Raw genomic sequence first — 15,201 nt, forward strand, 5'->3', positions numbered from 1 at the left:
TTGACAATTTTTAATATTGATACATCATGTATATGTATACACATACATGGCTGTTATAATGATATATGTACGATCGAGAGTATAATAATCTAATTATTTATTACACAGTTTATCTGAATTGCTCCACAAGAGCAAAATCATTGAAATAGCAGTGGAAATACGCAATGATATCCGCGAGGCGCCGCTTCTTGGTGATATCTAATAATATAAGTGAAGGCCCAGTTTTTTATGTTTATTGGGCAACGCACTCAAAACGATCTCTCGTTATTATATATGATAATCTGTGAATATATATGCGTCACACATAAAAGATATATATTTCGCGCTGTTTAACTATCGCCAGCGCCAAATGGTCACCGAAATAGTGATTCCTGTGACATGAATATATTTCGAAATTGTCAAACAATGATATAATCATTAAATTTTAGATATTATCCATTTCCGATATAGAATTTATCAATTTTTATAAGTGATCGTACTTCCGCTATCCTAATAATTAATCAAATATTTTTTTTACAGGATAATAATGATAAAATATATGTAAAAATATTTTTTCCAATTCAAGTCTCTCTAATTCAATCGTTTAAATGTGTTATTTCTATAAATATTTTTAATATAAATAATTTGGAATTTCTCTCTATATGATAACTCTATTAAATCATTAGCTTCTCATAACTGAATCAATTTCGCATCGCATCTGTTCCCTATCATGATTATTAAACGGCGTTCCGTGGCAGTGACAGAAATTTATGGTCACCTCATTACCACCGTTTAGTGGTAGCGGATCTCGCACTACGAGATCATTAAAAGCTCCTTCCAGAGATGCACGTGCTTGCCAAGATCCGCCCAGAAGTTCGTACGATTGGTCGATCTCGCGATGATGTTGTGAGCACGTGGCTTCAAGATACCGCCTTGAGGAACGAAGAATTTGACTTGAGTGCCAAAAAAATATTGTTGGACACCGTGAGTAACCCCGACAAAACAGTCGATGGTTTCGGCTCTAATCTCTCGAACAGATCAGGGGGTACCAATGTGTAACCATCAGCCTTACCGATTCGTTCATTCATAGATAGTACTATTGTTTTCATGTCTGATTTTTAATTCAAACGCAGTGTGTTATCTATAGAAAAATGCTACAGTGATATGTTAAATCGCGCGATCAAACTTTAGTGAAGTTTATTGATTGATATTTGAAGTGTCGATTAAGTGTAAACTGAGTCTTCTTTTTCAAATGTATAGTGAGTGAAAGATCGAAGATTAATAAAAAAATAAAATTTAGAAAAATAATCCTTGACAAACTAGTAACAGTTAAAGAATTAACTTCAATGTACGAGGGTATATCAACGATTTTTTTTTATAAATGTTATTAAATAAATATTCTGAATATTGTTTCAACGAAACGAGTTCAAGATGTCCGACGAACAGCTCCAAAAATCTGGATCGTCGAAGAAAGCGAGTGACTCCGTGGAAAATTCGAGGATATGTTCTTTCAGTATCGAGAGATTATTAGCGCCAAGCAAAAACAATGAAGAAGAGAACAAGTTTGCACAACAAACTGATTTGTCATTACTTTGCCAAGAAAGTAAGTGATAACAAAAATGCATTTTAATTGTTATAATCGATTAGCAATTATTTATCGAATATAACTTGCTTTTATTTTTCATACAATGATCTCTTCAATGATTTTATTATCGCTGAAATCATATTATTTATTTCATTTTGTAATATAATTAATAATAATTAATGATGAGAAATCGGCTAAACTGTATATTATATATGTCACGGTTATATATTATACTAATTTTATATTATATAATAATATATTTTATATAAATTTTATTTTATATAATTTTATATAAAAGAAGTATTTTACATATATACAAAGGAATGTATAAGTAAAAAATTATTTTTATTATATATTTTATTATTACGTAACGATCGAGATAATTCTCATCTAAAGACTACAATGTGCATATCTTCTTTCTATTCAGAACTGTAGTAGACTTTGTAATTAATTTCGATCTAGTATAATTCGTGTGATGAGGATTAAACAAAATAATTGCATTTGCCAGGTAATGACTCGGAGACGAGAATGCTTGTTGCACCCGATTCATCCATGTCAATGGCGGAGGAAATTGAGCTTGACGATACCGACATTGTATACTCGACATCTCCCGAGCCAGAGATGTATTATGGTGAGTTTAATTAGTATCATTACACACTATTACACTTTCAGACAGTCTCATAAATATTTGCGACAAATTGTCCTTCTTGAAAGAACATTTTCTCATTATTTTAATTTAAATTATATATATATATATATATGTTTCTTAAATATACACAAATGTTAATAAAAAAGGCTTTAATAAAATTATTAATTAAATTAAATTACTATTAATAAAAAATAAGTAATATTACGTTTTAATTACAATCGTGTTTGCTTAGAGATAATTTTTCAGTCATCTCTTGATGCAGATAATCATAGAATTAGGATGGATATCTATTTATACATAGAATTTTTTCACAAAATGTCGCTTTATTTACTATGAGCTTTATTTTCCAATAAAATCCGTGCTTTAAAAGTTTATACATATTTCTATAATATTCAATAGTTTTTTTTTCATTATATATACTTTTATGATTTGCTTATATACGTGAATGCCAATGCTAAAGTTTGCACGTTACACAGGTGTGTAACATCTGTATTTGTTTTGTTAATTGCTTGATTAATAAAGACATTTCGAACGAAAATAGACACGGAATAAAGATTTCATGAATATTTAAATTCATCGATAATAACTACTGCACTTAAATTGTTACATCCAAGAAAGCTATTTTTGTATCGTGAAAATATAAAACTTAATATATACATATACGTATTTGCTCTCTCAAATTAGATGATTAATAAAGTCATGTTCATCAATGGCAACACTGATATATGTTTTTACTGTAAAATATTACTAGTATGTGTCGAGGAGAAATTACTTATTGTTAATTTAATTTCAATGATGCCACGAATCATACATAAATTTAGTTCAAAATAATTAAACCTGATATTTCAGTAATTCTGTTAAAGAACTATCAGATTTGGAGAAATTATAATCTCTTTGCATTTAATTGTAAAAAATATAATTGGATTCGTGTTTCTTCGAGAGAAACTTCGATTTCAAAAAATGTTATTATATATATATATATATATATATATATATATATATATATCTTTATAAAGAAGTACGAAATAATAAACAAGTAACAAAGAAATAATAAAGAAATATGTTTTTCAAAACAAAATTTATTTTATCAGACAATTGTCTATACCTCTTTATTTTATAATAGATATTTTTTTTCTGCAATATACTATTCGTATCTTTATGCTATTAATAGAAAATAAAAATAGCCTTGTTTTAATAACTAATAACAGAGCAAGTATGTATATGTCTCTCTTTTCTTGCTAAGATTGTCAAATATTATAACAATTAGCTTACTTTGAGCTGTTGAGCCGAGAATTATATCGCTATCCACCAATATTACGTCAATTTGCTGGCAATATGATCAGGTATCAGACAAACTGATTGTTATAAAATCCATATGAGATTTCTTGCGATAACGAATTCGTAAGATCGCGTGAAAAGGACGTCGCCTGTGAGTTTGATCCATTACTTCCTGCAGGCTCCACGCCCACTTAATGTTCTTGCTCTTCGTCCACTATTTATCTGTCTCCTGCTAATTTTGCCACGGAAATCTACAGCAACTCTCCTGCTTGTAATAAAATGAAAAAGAACGATATGTTAGAGCAAGACTTCTCTGAGATTCTTCCGAAATGTTATATGTTTGTAAAACGTTAGGGATCAATGAAATGAATTAAATTTAAATTTAACTACAACATTTTATACAAGAATCTTACAACTGTGTTTCAATTAAAAAATTTTCCGGGTTTAAAAAATTTTAAAAGCTCAAAATCGAAATATATACGAGACGATTATGATTAATTTGACGTTATTTTTCGTCATTTATATGTATCATTATAAGTTGCTCAGTATATGTATTGCAAATTGTTCACAGAATTATTCCAAGAATAGTTACTATCAGAATATAAATTGCTTAAGGCAAATATCGTCTTTAAAATATTTCAGTCATTATCCGCGACGCGATATAATGGAGAACGACCTGACTTATGTTTTTACGGATAATTAATATAAGAGCCGAGCGACTCAATTTCGTGGCATCTCGCACGTCCTCGAGGGCCTCAACGACTAATTTTCATCCGAAGGCACGTAACTGCGTCGTGATTTACACACCGTAATGGCCGACGCGATAAATTCGAGATCTAAGGAAAGGACAATTCTCGTTTGCGTCGTGTGTTAGGGGCCTGAGATATGTGGGACGTCGCGTCCAACTACAAAGCCGTCAACGCGACACGTAAATCTTTGTGAGAGAACATAAAACATAAAGAAGAAGAGATGACGAGCGAGAGAAAAGCGCTTCTTCTTCAACGAACTCATTATATGGATTGTGGGCAATAATTTTACATCCATATGTGACACTTCTCTATATAATTTGACCCTTTTACCGTCGAATCTCATCTGTCGAGATACTAATGACGTTAAGATGGAGAAAAGAAACTGAAATGATATTTATTTCAATTGTTTTTAAGTGATAGATTGTATTCTTGTAAAACCCCAAATAACACCAAGACTTTTAGATATATATATATCATATCATAAGACTTCTAGAAGATGTCTTATGTTCCAATTTTCCCATTTCTCAATTTTGAACATGGTGCTGTTTGGGACATCTTTTCTTGCCTAAATTTTTTAACAATTTAAGTAAATTTATTATTTATAAATATTAAAGATCTTAATTAGCAGCACAAGGGATCTATTTGTAAGACTATCTTTGAGGTAGATTTGCCAATAGTTGCAAATTAATTATATCTTTACGGTTGATCGCCAGCATGAAATGGCCAGCGATGTCACAGAACGAATAAGATTTGGCTAGGCTTTATCGCACCCTTCTACGTGCTCTCGGGCTATTCGTCACCGAATAATTAGGGGACAAGTTCGCTGTGGCTCGCAGCAATTAGGTAAACTAGAAGGCGTGGTATTCTATTTCCGCAACGTTTTCAACGTGCTTCTGTGTGTCTCCCTCGATTTTTGGCTCCCCTTCATCCTTCTCTTGTCGTCGGTTCCTTTTTGCGGTTGCTTCCTCTGCATCAATCCTTTCCTGCTCCTGCCCCAAAGCTCGTTCGTCAATGCAACCGAGTCAGAAACTCGACGACAAATGAGCCGTGCGAGTCTCACCCCTTGCAGACTCTTTTCTTCTCCTTCTTTCGACGTACTTCCGGTTGTGAAGAGATCTTGTGATGATTTTATGCACATCGCATAATGACAAAGAATTGAAGAAAATTTATACATTGATAATAATCAATATTTTGCAGCACGTTATTTAATTTTATCATTCTGTGAATGATATATCGTAAATGTTTAACTTATTGTTAGGTTCATTATTATATCAATGGTATATTTATAATATTTAATAAAAAAATACACTTTTGGGCTAGGAAAAGCATGTGGAACATTTGTATAATATACTAACAATGAGCATAAATTTCGGTATTCATATCATGCTTAAATGCTCACTCGAAAGATATGACAGATGTGAAATATTAACGCTGTCTCAACAGCTGACATGATCTTCTTTTAAAAGTGCGAAACGCGGTGGGCTGCATCGAAGTAAATTACAGATGGTACAGTTTTAGCTGGCGATGCTGCAGTATGTGCGAGAAAACGCGAAAAACACGACAATTACGTCGTCATCTGACAATCAGTAGCCAGTAAAAACGGCACTCTTCGAGATGATTTCGCCCTAGAATAACTTTTTTCGAAATATTTATTATCTTATTTGCAACATGTACGTACACAAGAAAGCTCAATGACCTGACTCAATCGTTTTCTCTCTGTAAAATTACACACATCTTTCGATTCATCGAAAAATTATTTATAACAAATTGTTCGAAAAATATTTGAGATTTAATTAATAAGGTGAATATATAACTGTAGCGTTTTCGACGTTAGTCGTGAGTGTGAAAGTCGCTGCGTCTCGGTACGCTTTTTTCTCAGATGACGAATGGGTAGATAATTAGAAGATGATCTTCCGACGCTTAAGAGAGCTGCGGTCTTGTTACCAGCCGCCTGAAAGTGAGCCCGAAGACATTTTTCACGACGAGCGCGACGCGACGTCGTGTACGACCGTGCTTTTAAGCCCGGGATAAATATAAATATAAACAACTTCGACGAAAAAAAAAAAAGAAAAATTCTGAGATTGATGAGGAAAAGGATTCCACGGTGATAATTGGAATCCGCTACTCGGCGGCGCGATCTGATCTCGCGGACACATTAACTTCATTCAAAAGCGATTAAAAGATTAAAGATATGGTGCCCCGAAACGAGAGCAACACGGGTTTCGAGTGAATAATGACGCGATTTCGGTGTTCGCATCAGCTTTCTCGTTTCCATATCCAACAATTTTGCGCTTTATAATTTGCAGTTACTTAATACAGGCCGTGTTTATGACAGCTCACTTTCGATATACCGGTTCGATCGTCAGAAAGCATTTACATCGTCATAAAGCAAATTTTATTCGATGATTAAGGCCGAATTACGCTCTTCAGGGTATCATTATATCGTTAATACATGCGATTGCGGAATAGCTATAGAGTTTATTTAAGAAAACATGTTGTTTATGTTGTTTATACAGAGTGTCCCGAAATTCGCGAATCGTCTGTGTAATGGCAGATTCCTAGGATCATTTGGAGACGATTTTTCCTTAGAGAAAATGTCGAGGGAAACCATCATTTTTTGCATGTTCCCAATTTTTGCCATATCGTGTATCTTTGTAACTTAAGCCTTAAATAAAATTCTATTAAAGTAAACTCTACTTGAAATTAATTGAAGAACGCGGTTTTATTAATATTTTATTTCTACAAGGCTTAGTTTGCGAGAAACCCTTTCAATCGCTTATAACTCGAAAATTATTGGTGCCTCGACATTTTCGCTGAGGAAGAATCGTCTCCAAATGATCTCAGGAATCTGCCATTAACAGATGATTCGTGAATTTCGGGACACCTTGTATAAGGTACGGAATATTGTTGCAGAAGCGTGCACCAGCAGCAGTGGTGCAAATTCAACCACGAGCGCAGACAGAGATGTTCAAGAAAAGACCGCCGGCGCTATTAGTGACGACGAAAGGAAGAAAAGGCCACGCACGGCGTTCACTGCTGCGCAAATTAAATCTCTGGAGGCGGAATTCGAAAGGAACAAGTACTTAAGCGTGGCAAAGCGGCTGCAGTTGAGCAAAAACTTGAAGCTTACGGAAACGCAAGTAAATATCTTAGTTAATGTTGTTTACGAACCCTTTCTTTCTTTTTAAGAGATTGTATGGTGTTTCTTTCACTTTGACTTAATAATAAGCACCAGCTGTGCCTGTCTCATTTTTAAAAACACTGGTAACAAATCTCCGATCATTCTTAATGATATTCCAATATTAGGTCCCCTGTCGTAAACGTATATAATTGGAGAGGGACACGAAAAATTGGAGCGGATATATCCAAACATAGGATATTGCATTCAATAAATCGCGATAATGTCTCCTATTTCCTTCGTAGACTTTTTTCAACACCTGAACCAGTTTAAGTTCCTTGTACCCCGAGTTCTTTCAAATCAACTGACTCTAAATTATGGACCCGTGGAGCACCATATGTGCAGGCGCCGGAGGATCGTGGCGCCAGAGGGAGGATCGTCCTTTAAAACCAATTAGCACTTGCTCACCCTTCCTTCTCGCGAACTGTTACGGAAAGAAATTTTTTCCCCAAGTGCTTAATCTCTTCAGAGATAGTCCTTTTTTTTACATATTCAACGAAACCAAGGAAATAATTTTAGTCAGATGTAAAAAAATCTTTCGCGGAATTTGGAACTCTATTTATGTATGTATGTATTTGGAATTAGCGGTATAAATTATTATCAAGTCAATAAATGTGATAATTTAATTTCATAAAACACATGAAATGTGTATTCGAAACAATTTTGTTTGCCATTATCTTCTAATATTAACCGGTCCCGCGCTATACAATTCTTCGGCATGGACGATTCCTCCTTCGCAAAACGCGGAGTGAAGTGCATCAGTTGCATAAGTCTCAGTCCATTTGCAGCACTTTGCAGCGTTAAACTTCGCCTTAAACTAATTAATTTACGGCGAGCACTCGGAATATTCGACATCATCATGAAGATTATTGCTCTATGCCATCATCGCTTGCGGGCAATAATTGCCAGCGCCGGTCGAAATATCGCGAACGAGCCGGATAATTATCTCCGCGATCGCGCGGCTCCGAAATAAGGGAGAACGATCGGACGACGGAGGCATCAGCAGGCATCAGAGAGCAGAAAGCAGGCGTGAGGGAGAGTCGCGTCGTGAGCCGCAGACATAACTGTCACAATATTTCTCGGAGTTAACGAGCCGGTTCGGGAGGGCTCCCTTTTCTCCCTCTTCTCGTATGTTCCGTTGTCGCGAGGTTTGCATCCGCCGAAATGTACCGTCGAGGCGACGAACCGGAGAGGCGTCGATTTTTTAATTAGAATACACGGCTGACATGAGCCGTACGTCTGCGAACCGCTTTTACCATAAACCACGAGGGTTCGTGTTTTTTTTTCTTTCTTTTTTTGGGGGGAAATTTCGATCCGCACAAAGAATGATTTATATCCATTCATTGATCGGACGCTATAAAAAGACGACGTATCAGCGTTTTATGACTAGATTTAATAGTAGAAATTATAAAATAATTAATTGATTCCGAGCAATATTATATATTAAGTATTTATGAATTATAACATATGTGTACCTGTATCATTGAATTATGGAATATACAGAGTATAACTGAAAAAATATACATATATGGAGCATATCATCAAATTCTCTGGCCAATTTGGAGACGATTTTTTCTCGTTGAAAATGTTTGAGGCATCAATAAGTTTCAAGTTATAAATGATTGATGAAGAAGAGCTTCTTGCAAACTAAACTTTGTGAAATTAAAATATTAACAAAACTACATTCTTCAGTTATAATTTCAGATAGAATTTACTTTAATAGAATTTTAATTTAAGACTTACTTAGTTACAAAAATGCATGATGGCAAAAATTCGGAACATGGGAAAAAATGATGATCTTCCTCGATATTTTCGCTGAGAAAAAATCACCTCCAAATTGACCAGAGAATCTGATAGTATGCTCCATATATGTTTTTTCAGTTACACCCTTTGTATAATTGAATCTATAATTTAAATTTGAATATGCGATTATTGATTAATCTCGATTCATTTAAAGACTTTGATTAACTAACTCCTAAATGTTGATTCGCTCTATCTTTCGCAGATAAAAATATGGTTCCAAAATAGACGGACCAAATGGAAAAGAAAATACACTAATGATGTCGAATTATTGGCTCAGCAATATTACTCGAGTCTAGGAATTCCAGCTCCACGGCCTATTTTCGTTGGTGATCGCTTATGGTATAAATCTGAATGTATTATTTTATTACTTTATTAAAAAGTATTCTCTCCTTTTCTATAAAAAAAAATATATTATAATATCTTTTTTTGAGAGATTTTTATGCTAGATATATTTAAGGCAAGACGCTACTGTGTTTTGATTAATTAAACATATTACGCTCTTGCATGTTTGCGACACTAAATAATATATGTCTTTTCGTAGGTTCTTCAATTACGCGGGACAATCACAACCAGGTGTATCATTGATCCCCCAACATTTAACACCGTTGCCTTTGCCTCCAGCATTACCAATTGTTCAACCATTGCCTAGTAATTTGGCGGCGAGACAACAAACATCTATTTTCCAAAATGTACCGATTAATCATTTCGCGCATCATCTTACTCAAAAATTGGACTTCAGGCATCACGATGCTTAGTTTCAGGTAAACAAATTATTAGTGTGATAAACAATATAAAATATTAACATTTAAGTCATTTAATGTGCAGTATAATATTCTAATTATTATAATTAAATTACTAAACTATAATTATAATATTCTAATATTATAATTAAATTCAAAATGGACATGTATTAGATTATAATTTGAGATTTGTGAATGTATTATGATTAATTTGAAAAAAAATAATATGCGTACACGTGTGTAAATAAATTGATGCGAAATTCGATCGTATCGTATCCCTTATAATAGAGTAGATATACATACATATGTACATATATCATGAAATTTCACAAAGTTCCGAGATACAAAATAAGATAAAGAATAAGGTAAAAATTATGTCATTTTGTATAATTATCGATATATTTTTTTATATATGCATTTATATTAATTAAGGATACATAGGAAAATAATATATATATAAAATAAATAATTATCTAAAACATACTATATAGTTAGTTACATAAATTGAACATATATATATTTATATCGAAATTTTTTTCGACCAAAAGAAATAATAATATAATTTTTACATTTTAGATCAAATTCAAATAAATAACAGTGCTGTGCAAGATTCTATCTATATATTACTAAAAAAAGAAAAAGAAAAAAGCTAAATTATTTGAGGAATATACATAGGATGTAAAGTATATATACTCCAATATAATTTCTTATTAATGATTAATTATAAAATGTACAGATATCATTATAAAACAGAGGGGGATAAGATTTTATTAACTCCTAGTATTTTGTCGTCATGAGCCGCCTGATCCTGAATAATTTTTGCATATCTTTCATTATCCAGTAAATCCTCTTCATCTAGCATTTCCTGCATTCTCTGCTTGTATCTAAAATTCCCCAATCATGTACAAGCAATCTTTTCCTAAAATATGATAATGAAATTTACAAATAAATATACTTACATTTCACTATCAGGATTATTTTCCTGATTTCTGCATTTATCCAGTTTTTTCTCCAAAGCTTTTACTACTTCTCGCGATGGTGGTTCAACACATTTAGCCATTGAACGTATTTCTGTAAGAACCAATTTGTGGATATACAGATAACTTGTATCGTAAAAACACATACAAATTCATGCAATATAAAATAAAATTACTTCGCACAGCCTCAATAATCCCTCCCAATTGCTCTCTTGAAAATAGTATGTCAGTAACATAATTATCTAGGTTTGCGGATGCTCTGGATGCTGCGTGCAAAGTTGCAGCCAGCGCAACTTGACTTGGAGCATAAAGAAGAACACTGTCTGTGAGGAAAACTCTTTCTAGGAATTCATCTATATGTTGCCTTAATTTTTCAGGGTTTTCCAAGGATGTGTATCTTGTCTAAAAAACATGTGCAACATATTTATTCCCATCACACAAAAAATGAAAAAATATATAAATGTATACATATATATTATATGTACCTTTATATCAATCATTAATCCTTCCACAGGTCTGAAAGGATTGTGGACTGTAAGATTATAATTCAAATGTTGCATGAGAAGCAATTCATTATTAAGTATTATATCAGATGCTTTTTCCCTATCTCCCTTAATATTTGCCACAAATTGGGATATAGAGACATTAAATTCTTCAACCTGAAATCACAGAATTCGTATAAGAAGATTGAAATTACAAATGTCGTAGAAAATGATATACCAGGTAGAAGAATAATTACCTTGCATGCCAGGTAAACACAAGTAACCAAGATTTCTTTCGGATGATAATCCATTACACTGTTCTTAATGTAAAATCTTTTAAAATAATGTAAGGCAGTGGCTACTGTAGCGCGAGGCATTGGTGGATTAAACCGACGACAGAAGTCTCTTAATTGTAATTCGTAAAAACGAAGTAATGTACGTTCTTCTGTGTTCGAAAGAAAATACTCCTCCCTTTGTTCCGGCTATAATAAAATTATAATAAAACAATCATAATTACGTGATGCACAAGAAATTTTCTAAATTCAGTAAATATTTGGCATTGCAGATAAATGAAGCAAGTTTGCAATAATAATTAATTATATATAATGTTATAATTAATATTAATTAATATTAATTAATATTATATACATATTATAATCTTCAATAATAATTAAATATTATATACATAACCTACATATAACCTAAATTTTTGCATTTCTTATAAATTAGTATAGAAATAAAAACGATAGTCATAAAATTGTATAATTTATAAAAAAAATAGACTCACGGTCATGTCACTTCCATGTTTTATAATAAATTCAGCATTGGTTTTTTCCCTCAACACGGTCAAATCATTTTCATCGCTGAACATCCAAAACTTCTTTTGCGAGCTCTGCGAAAACATCTTGATGTTGCTTGATTAATAAAAAAAGAATAGATCTACTTAATTATCGAAATTCACACGAATTCAACGCGCGAACTGACATTAAAAAATTATAAATTGCAGACACTCGTATAAACACATCGCTACTTGGCAGCTTTAGCAGAACTAAAGTGGAATCGAATAAAACATTTTTGTATATAAAAATATAATATAGTTTTATATGTATTTTTTCACAGAAAAGGGTATATAATTTAGTAAAAAAATATATATTTTATTGCAGCATATTTAATAAAAATAATTTAAAAATTGTGACTTGAAACACATTTATCCTTTGTCGAATAGGTAGGAATTTGCTAAGATTTGAGATACTGTTTGAGCAGATTGATTCTAGGGTGCAGCATGAATCATATTTCCAAATTCAAAAGAAATTTTGGCGCCTTTTTACACCGACATACTATTTCCAACGTGAAAATAAATCCGTGAGTTTGACAGGGATTTCAGCCATAGAATGTTGATATGTACTGGCCAGATGGCGAAGCCAAGGCCTATTCTTTTTTCTCAAATAAAAAAAAAAAAAAATTCAAAAGAAATGGCGATAAATCAAGGGCTGCGTGTCTTCTCATCCTCGCGTTTTTCAATCCTTGTGGAAGAAATATTGCATCACGTACACAAGATATTTGCATTTAAGTTTTGAGGATTATTAAAACGCATGTGCATAAAAATTATACAATGATTAGGTCCTAATACAATACACAAGAAAAATATATTTTTCATTTTTACTAACAATGAAATTTATATATCTATGTGTGATTTATGTCATAATTACTGAGAATGTATTACTCATGATTAATTAAATATATTTACTTATACAATTTCAAGAAGAGTGAAAAAAATACAATTTTATATCTTTATATTATTTTTTGTTGTAAAGTACCTATATTAATAAAAAAATAGTAGATCCTGAAGTCGTTAAGGGGGGGGGGGGGGTCTACAAAATTATTTGGTAATCGTGAAAATATTTTAGAAATAATTGGACTACAATTATATTTCTTTTAATTTGGAAGAGGAGTTTAACCCCAAACCTCCTCCCTAGAATCCGCCAGTGATTATATTTATCAAATTTACAATGATGATATTGTTGATTTATTATATAATAAATCTTGTAGGTCTTTAATAATTCTAGAAAACCAAGCATTAGCTATAAATAATTAAGCGTAATATTAATTAATCGCGATAAATACAAATTTAAATGCAGCGATGAGTCAAAATAATCGTCCAAACGCCATGCTTTGAGCCAGCTGCAACACTTGCAACATACGTTGAAAGGGTTGCCGCGTTTTCTGGCAACTTATGTACGGCGAGAGGGTAATAAACAAGATCGCGGGACCGGTCGATGGTAGGGGGCACGATGGGGGATAAAGAGAGAGGGATGAAGAGGGGGAAGGAGAGACGGGTGGCCGATTTTAATATGGACGCCCCCGCAAGCGGTTGTGCGTCCGATCTGAGTAGGCGTTCCTACGACCCTTTGTCAACCGACAACGCCGCTGCATCTTATCGCGATCGCAGTCGGGGATCTCTCATTCCTCTCGCTCTCCTCCACCAGGTTCTCCGGGGCCCCTCGAGGCCATCGCGCTATCAAGCTGCCGCTTGTTCAAGCAGAGAGACGCGGCGTCGTGAGCTCCTTCTCCTTTCCTCGTTACACATCGACGGCTATAAGTCTTTACGTCGTTTTTTCCACGTTGCTTTATGTCCCCGCGACTTCGACATCGTCGTCACGTCGCGATCTGGCCCGCCGATCTTCGCCCGGTTGCGATTCCGTGCATCGATCGGAGATAGAAACTGGTTCAGATGCTTGTCACAAATTTACATACGCAGCTCGCGTGGGTAGAGGCGCAAAGTCTGATTTATGAGTTTCGAAGTTTTTTGATTGGATAATTGTATTTGACAGGGAGAAAAAGAGAGAGAGAGAGAGAGCAAGAGAAAGAAAGAGGAAGGCAATAAATTAATATTTTTATGCGGATTCGCGATTATTCTTGATTTATATTTAATAAGATAAGAGATTATAAATCTCTCTTCTTTTTCTATATTCAGTATATATCTTATATAACAGATAGATACATCTCTAATTCTTTATTCTTTATTACGTCAATATTATTAATAAACATCTTTTTATTATTATTTTTTTTAAATATTATATACGAAGAAACAAACTGATCCAACTTGAAATATATTAGGTAATGCTCTACATTTTTTTTCTCGCAGAAACTATTTATTCAATAGCAGGTTTCAATTTTACATACAATATGCATGTTTCCTCTTTACATATATTATTTTTCAACATAATCTCCATCAACTTTAGCCAGCACGATACAAGTGCATGTTTGCCTTCGTTTTCCAAACTTTGTTTTGTAGAATATATCTTGTAGCCCAAAAAGTTGGATATCAGAAGCAATCGCTAAACTATGCTCTCTTATTCATCCTATAATCTCAATCTGGCTCTTTCCGATTTCCGGAATACATCTTTTAAAGATATAATTTAAAGATATTTCTGCGGGACATGATTTGAGAATGATGAAGACGCGATTTAAGCAGTGAGGACAAAAGCTGATACAATAAAGGCAAACAGGCACTTGTATCGTGCTGGCATAAGGCTATAGAAGTTGATGAAGATTATGTTGAAAAATAATATATGTAAAGACAGGAAACATCTATGTATATTTGTGTGTAAATTTCAAATGTCTGTTGAATAAATAGTTTCTGAAAAAAATGTGAGGCATTATTTTCTGAACAATCCTAATATATAAAAATATGCTGTTTTGTTTTCTCGCGACGCAATTTCTTAACATTACAATGCACAGTTGTCATTCATGTCAAGGACTTATCGATTCGCTGTATCAG

General features: G+C 33.2%; 2 protein-coding genes across 3 annotated transcripts; one reads left to right on the forward strand and one right to left on the reverse strand.

Annotated features, from left to right (window-relative positions):
- Window positions 1-13: 13 nt before the first annotated feature.
- LOC145939654 (uncharacterized) lies at window positions 14-10,648 on the forward strand. 2 transcript variants are annotated; one of them, XM_083044121.1, is made up of 6 exons: window positions 14-1,582; window positions 2,073-2,195; window positions 7,154-7,380; window positions 9,424-9,560; window positions 9,763-9,982; window positions 10,538-10,648. In XM_083044121.1, the coding sequence occupies exons 1-5, from the start codon at window positions 1,411-1,413 to the stop codon at window positions 9,974-9,976; spliced, it is 873 nt and encodes a 290-aa protein (XP_082900247.1). In that variant the 5' UTR covers window positions 14-1,410; the 3' UTR covers window positions 9,977-9,982; window positions 10,538-10,648. The 2 variants fall into 2 exon arrangements, with proteins under 2 accessions (XP_082900247.1, XP_082900246.1); XM_083044120.1 differs by lacking the exon at window positions 10,538-10,648 and having other exon boundaries at window positions 9,763-10,170.
- Cych (cyclin H) lies at window positions 10,518-12,455 on the reverse strand. The gene is made up of 6 exons (XM_083044119.1): window positions 12,208-12,455; window positions 11,678-11,902; window positions 11,424-11,597; window positions 11,115-11,340; window positions 10,921-11,032; window positions 10,518-10,845 (listed from the first exon to the last, which is right to left on the reverse strand). The coding sequence occupies exons 1-6, from the start codon at window positions 12,322-12,324 to the stop codon at window positions 10,704-10,706; spliced, it is 996 nt and encodes a 331-aa protein (XP_082900245.1). The 5' UTR covers window positions 12,325-12,455; the 3' UTR covers window positions 10,518-10,703.
- Between the last annotated feature and the right edge of the window lie 2,746 nt (window positions 12,456-15,201).

Source organism: Prenolepis imparis, unplaced genomic scaffold (assembly GCF_030444845.1).
Source record: "Prenolepis imparis isolate NDT839.2.m4 unplaced genomic scaffold, iyPreImpa1.0 SCAF_8, whole genome shotgun sequence".
Classification (NCBI taxonomy): Eukaryota; Metazoa; Arthropoda; class Insecta; order Hymenoptera; family Formicidae; genus Prenolepis; species Prenolepis imparis.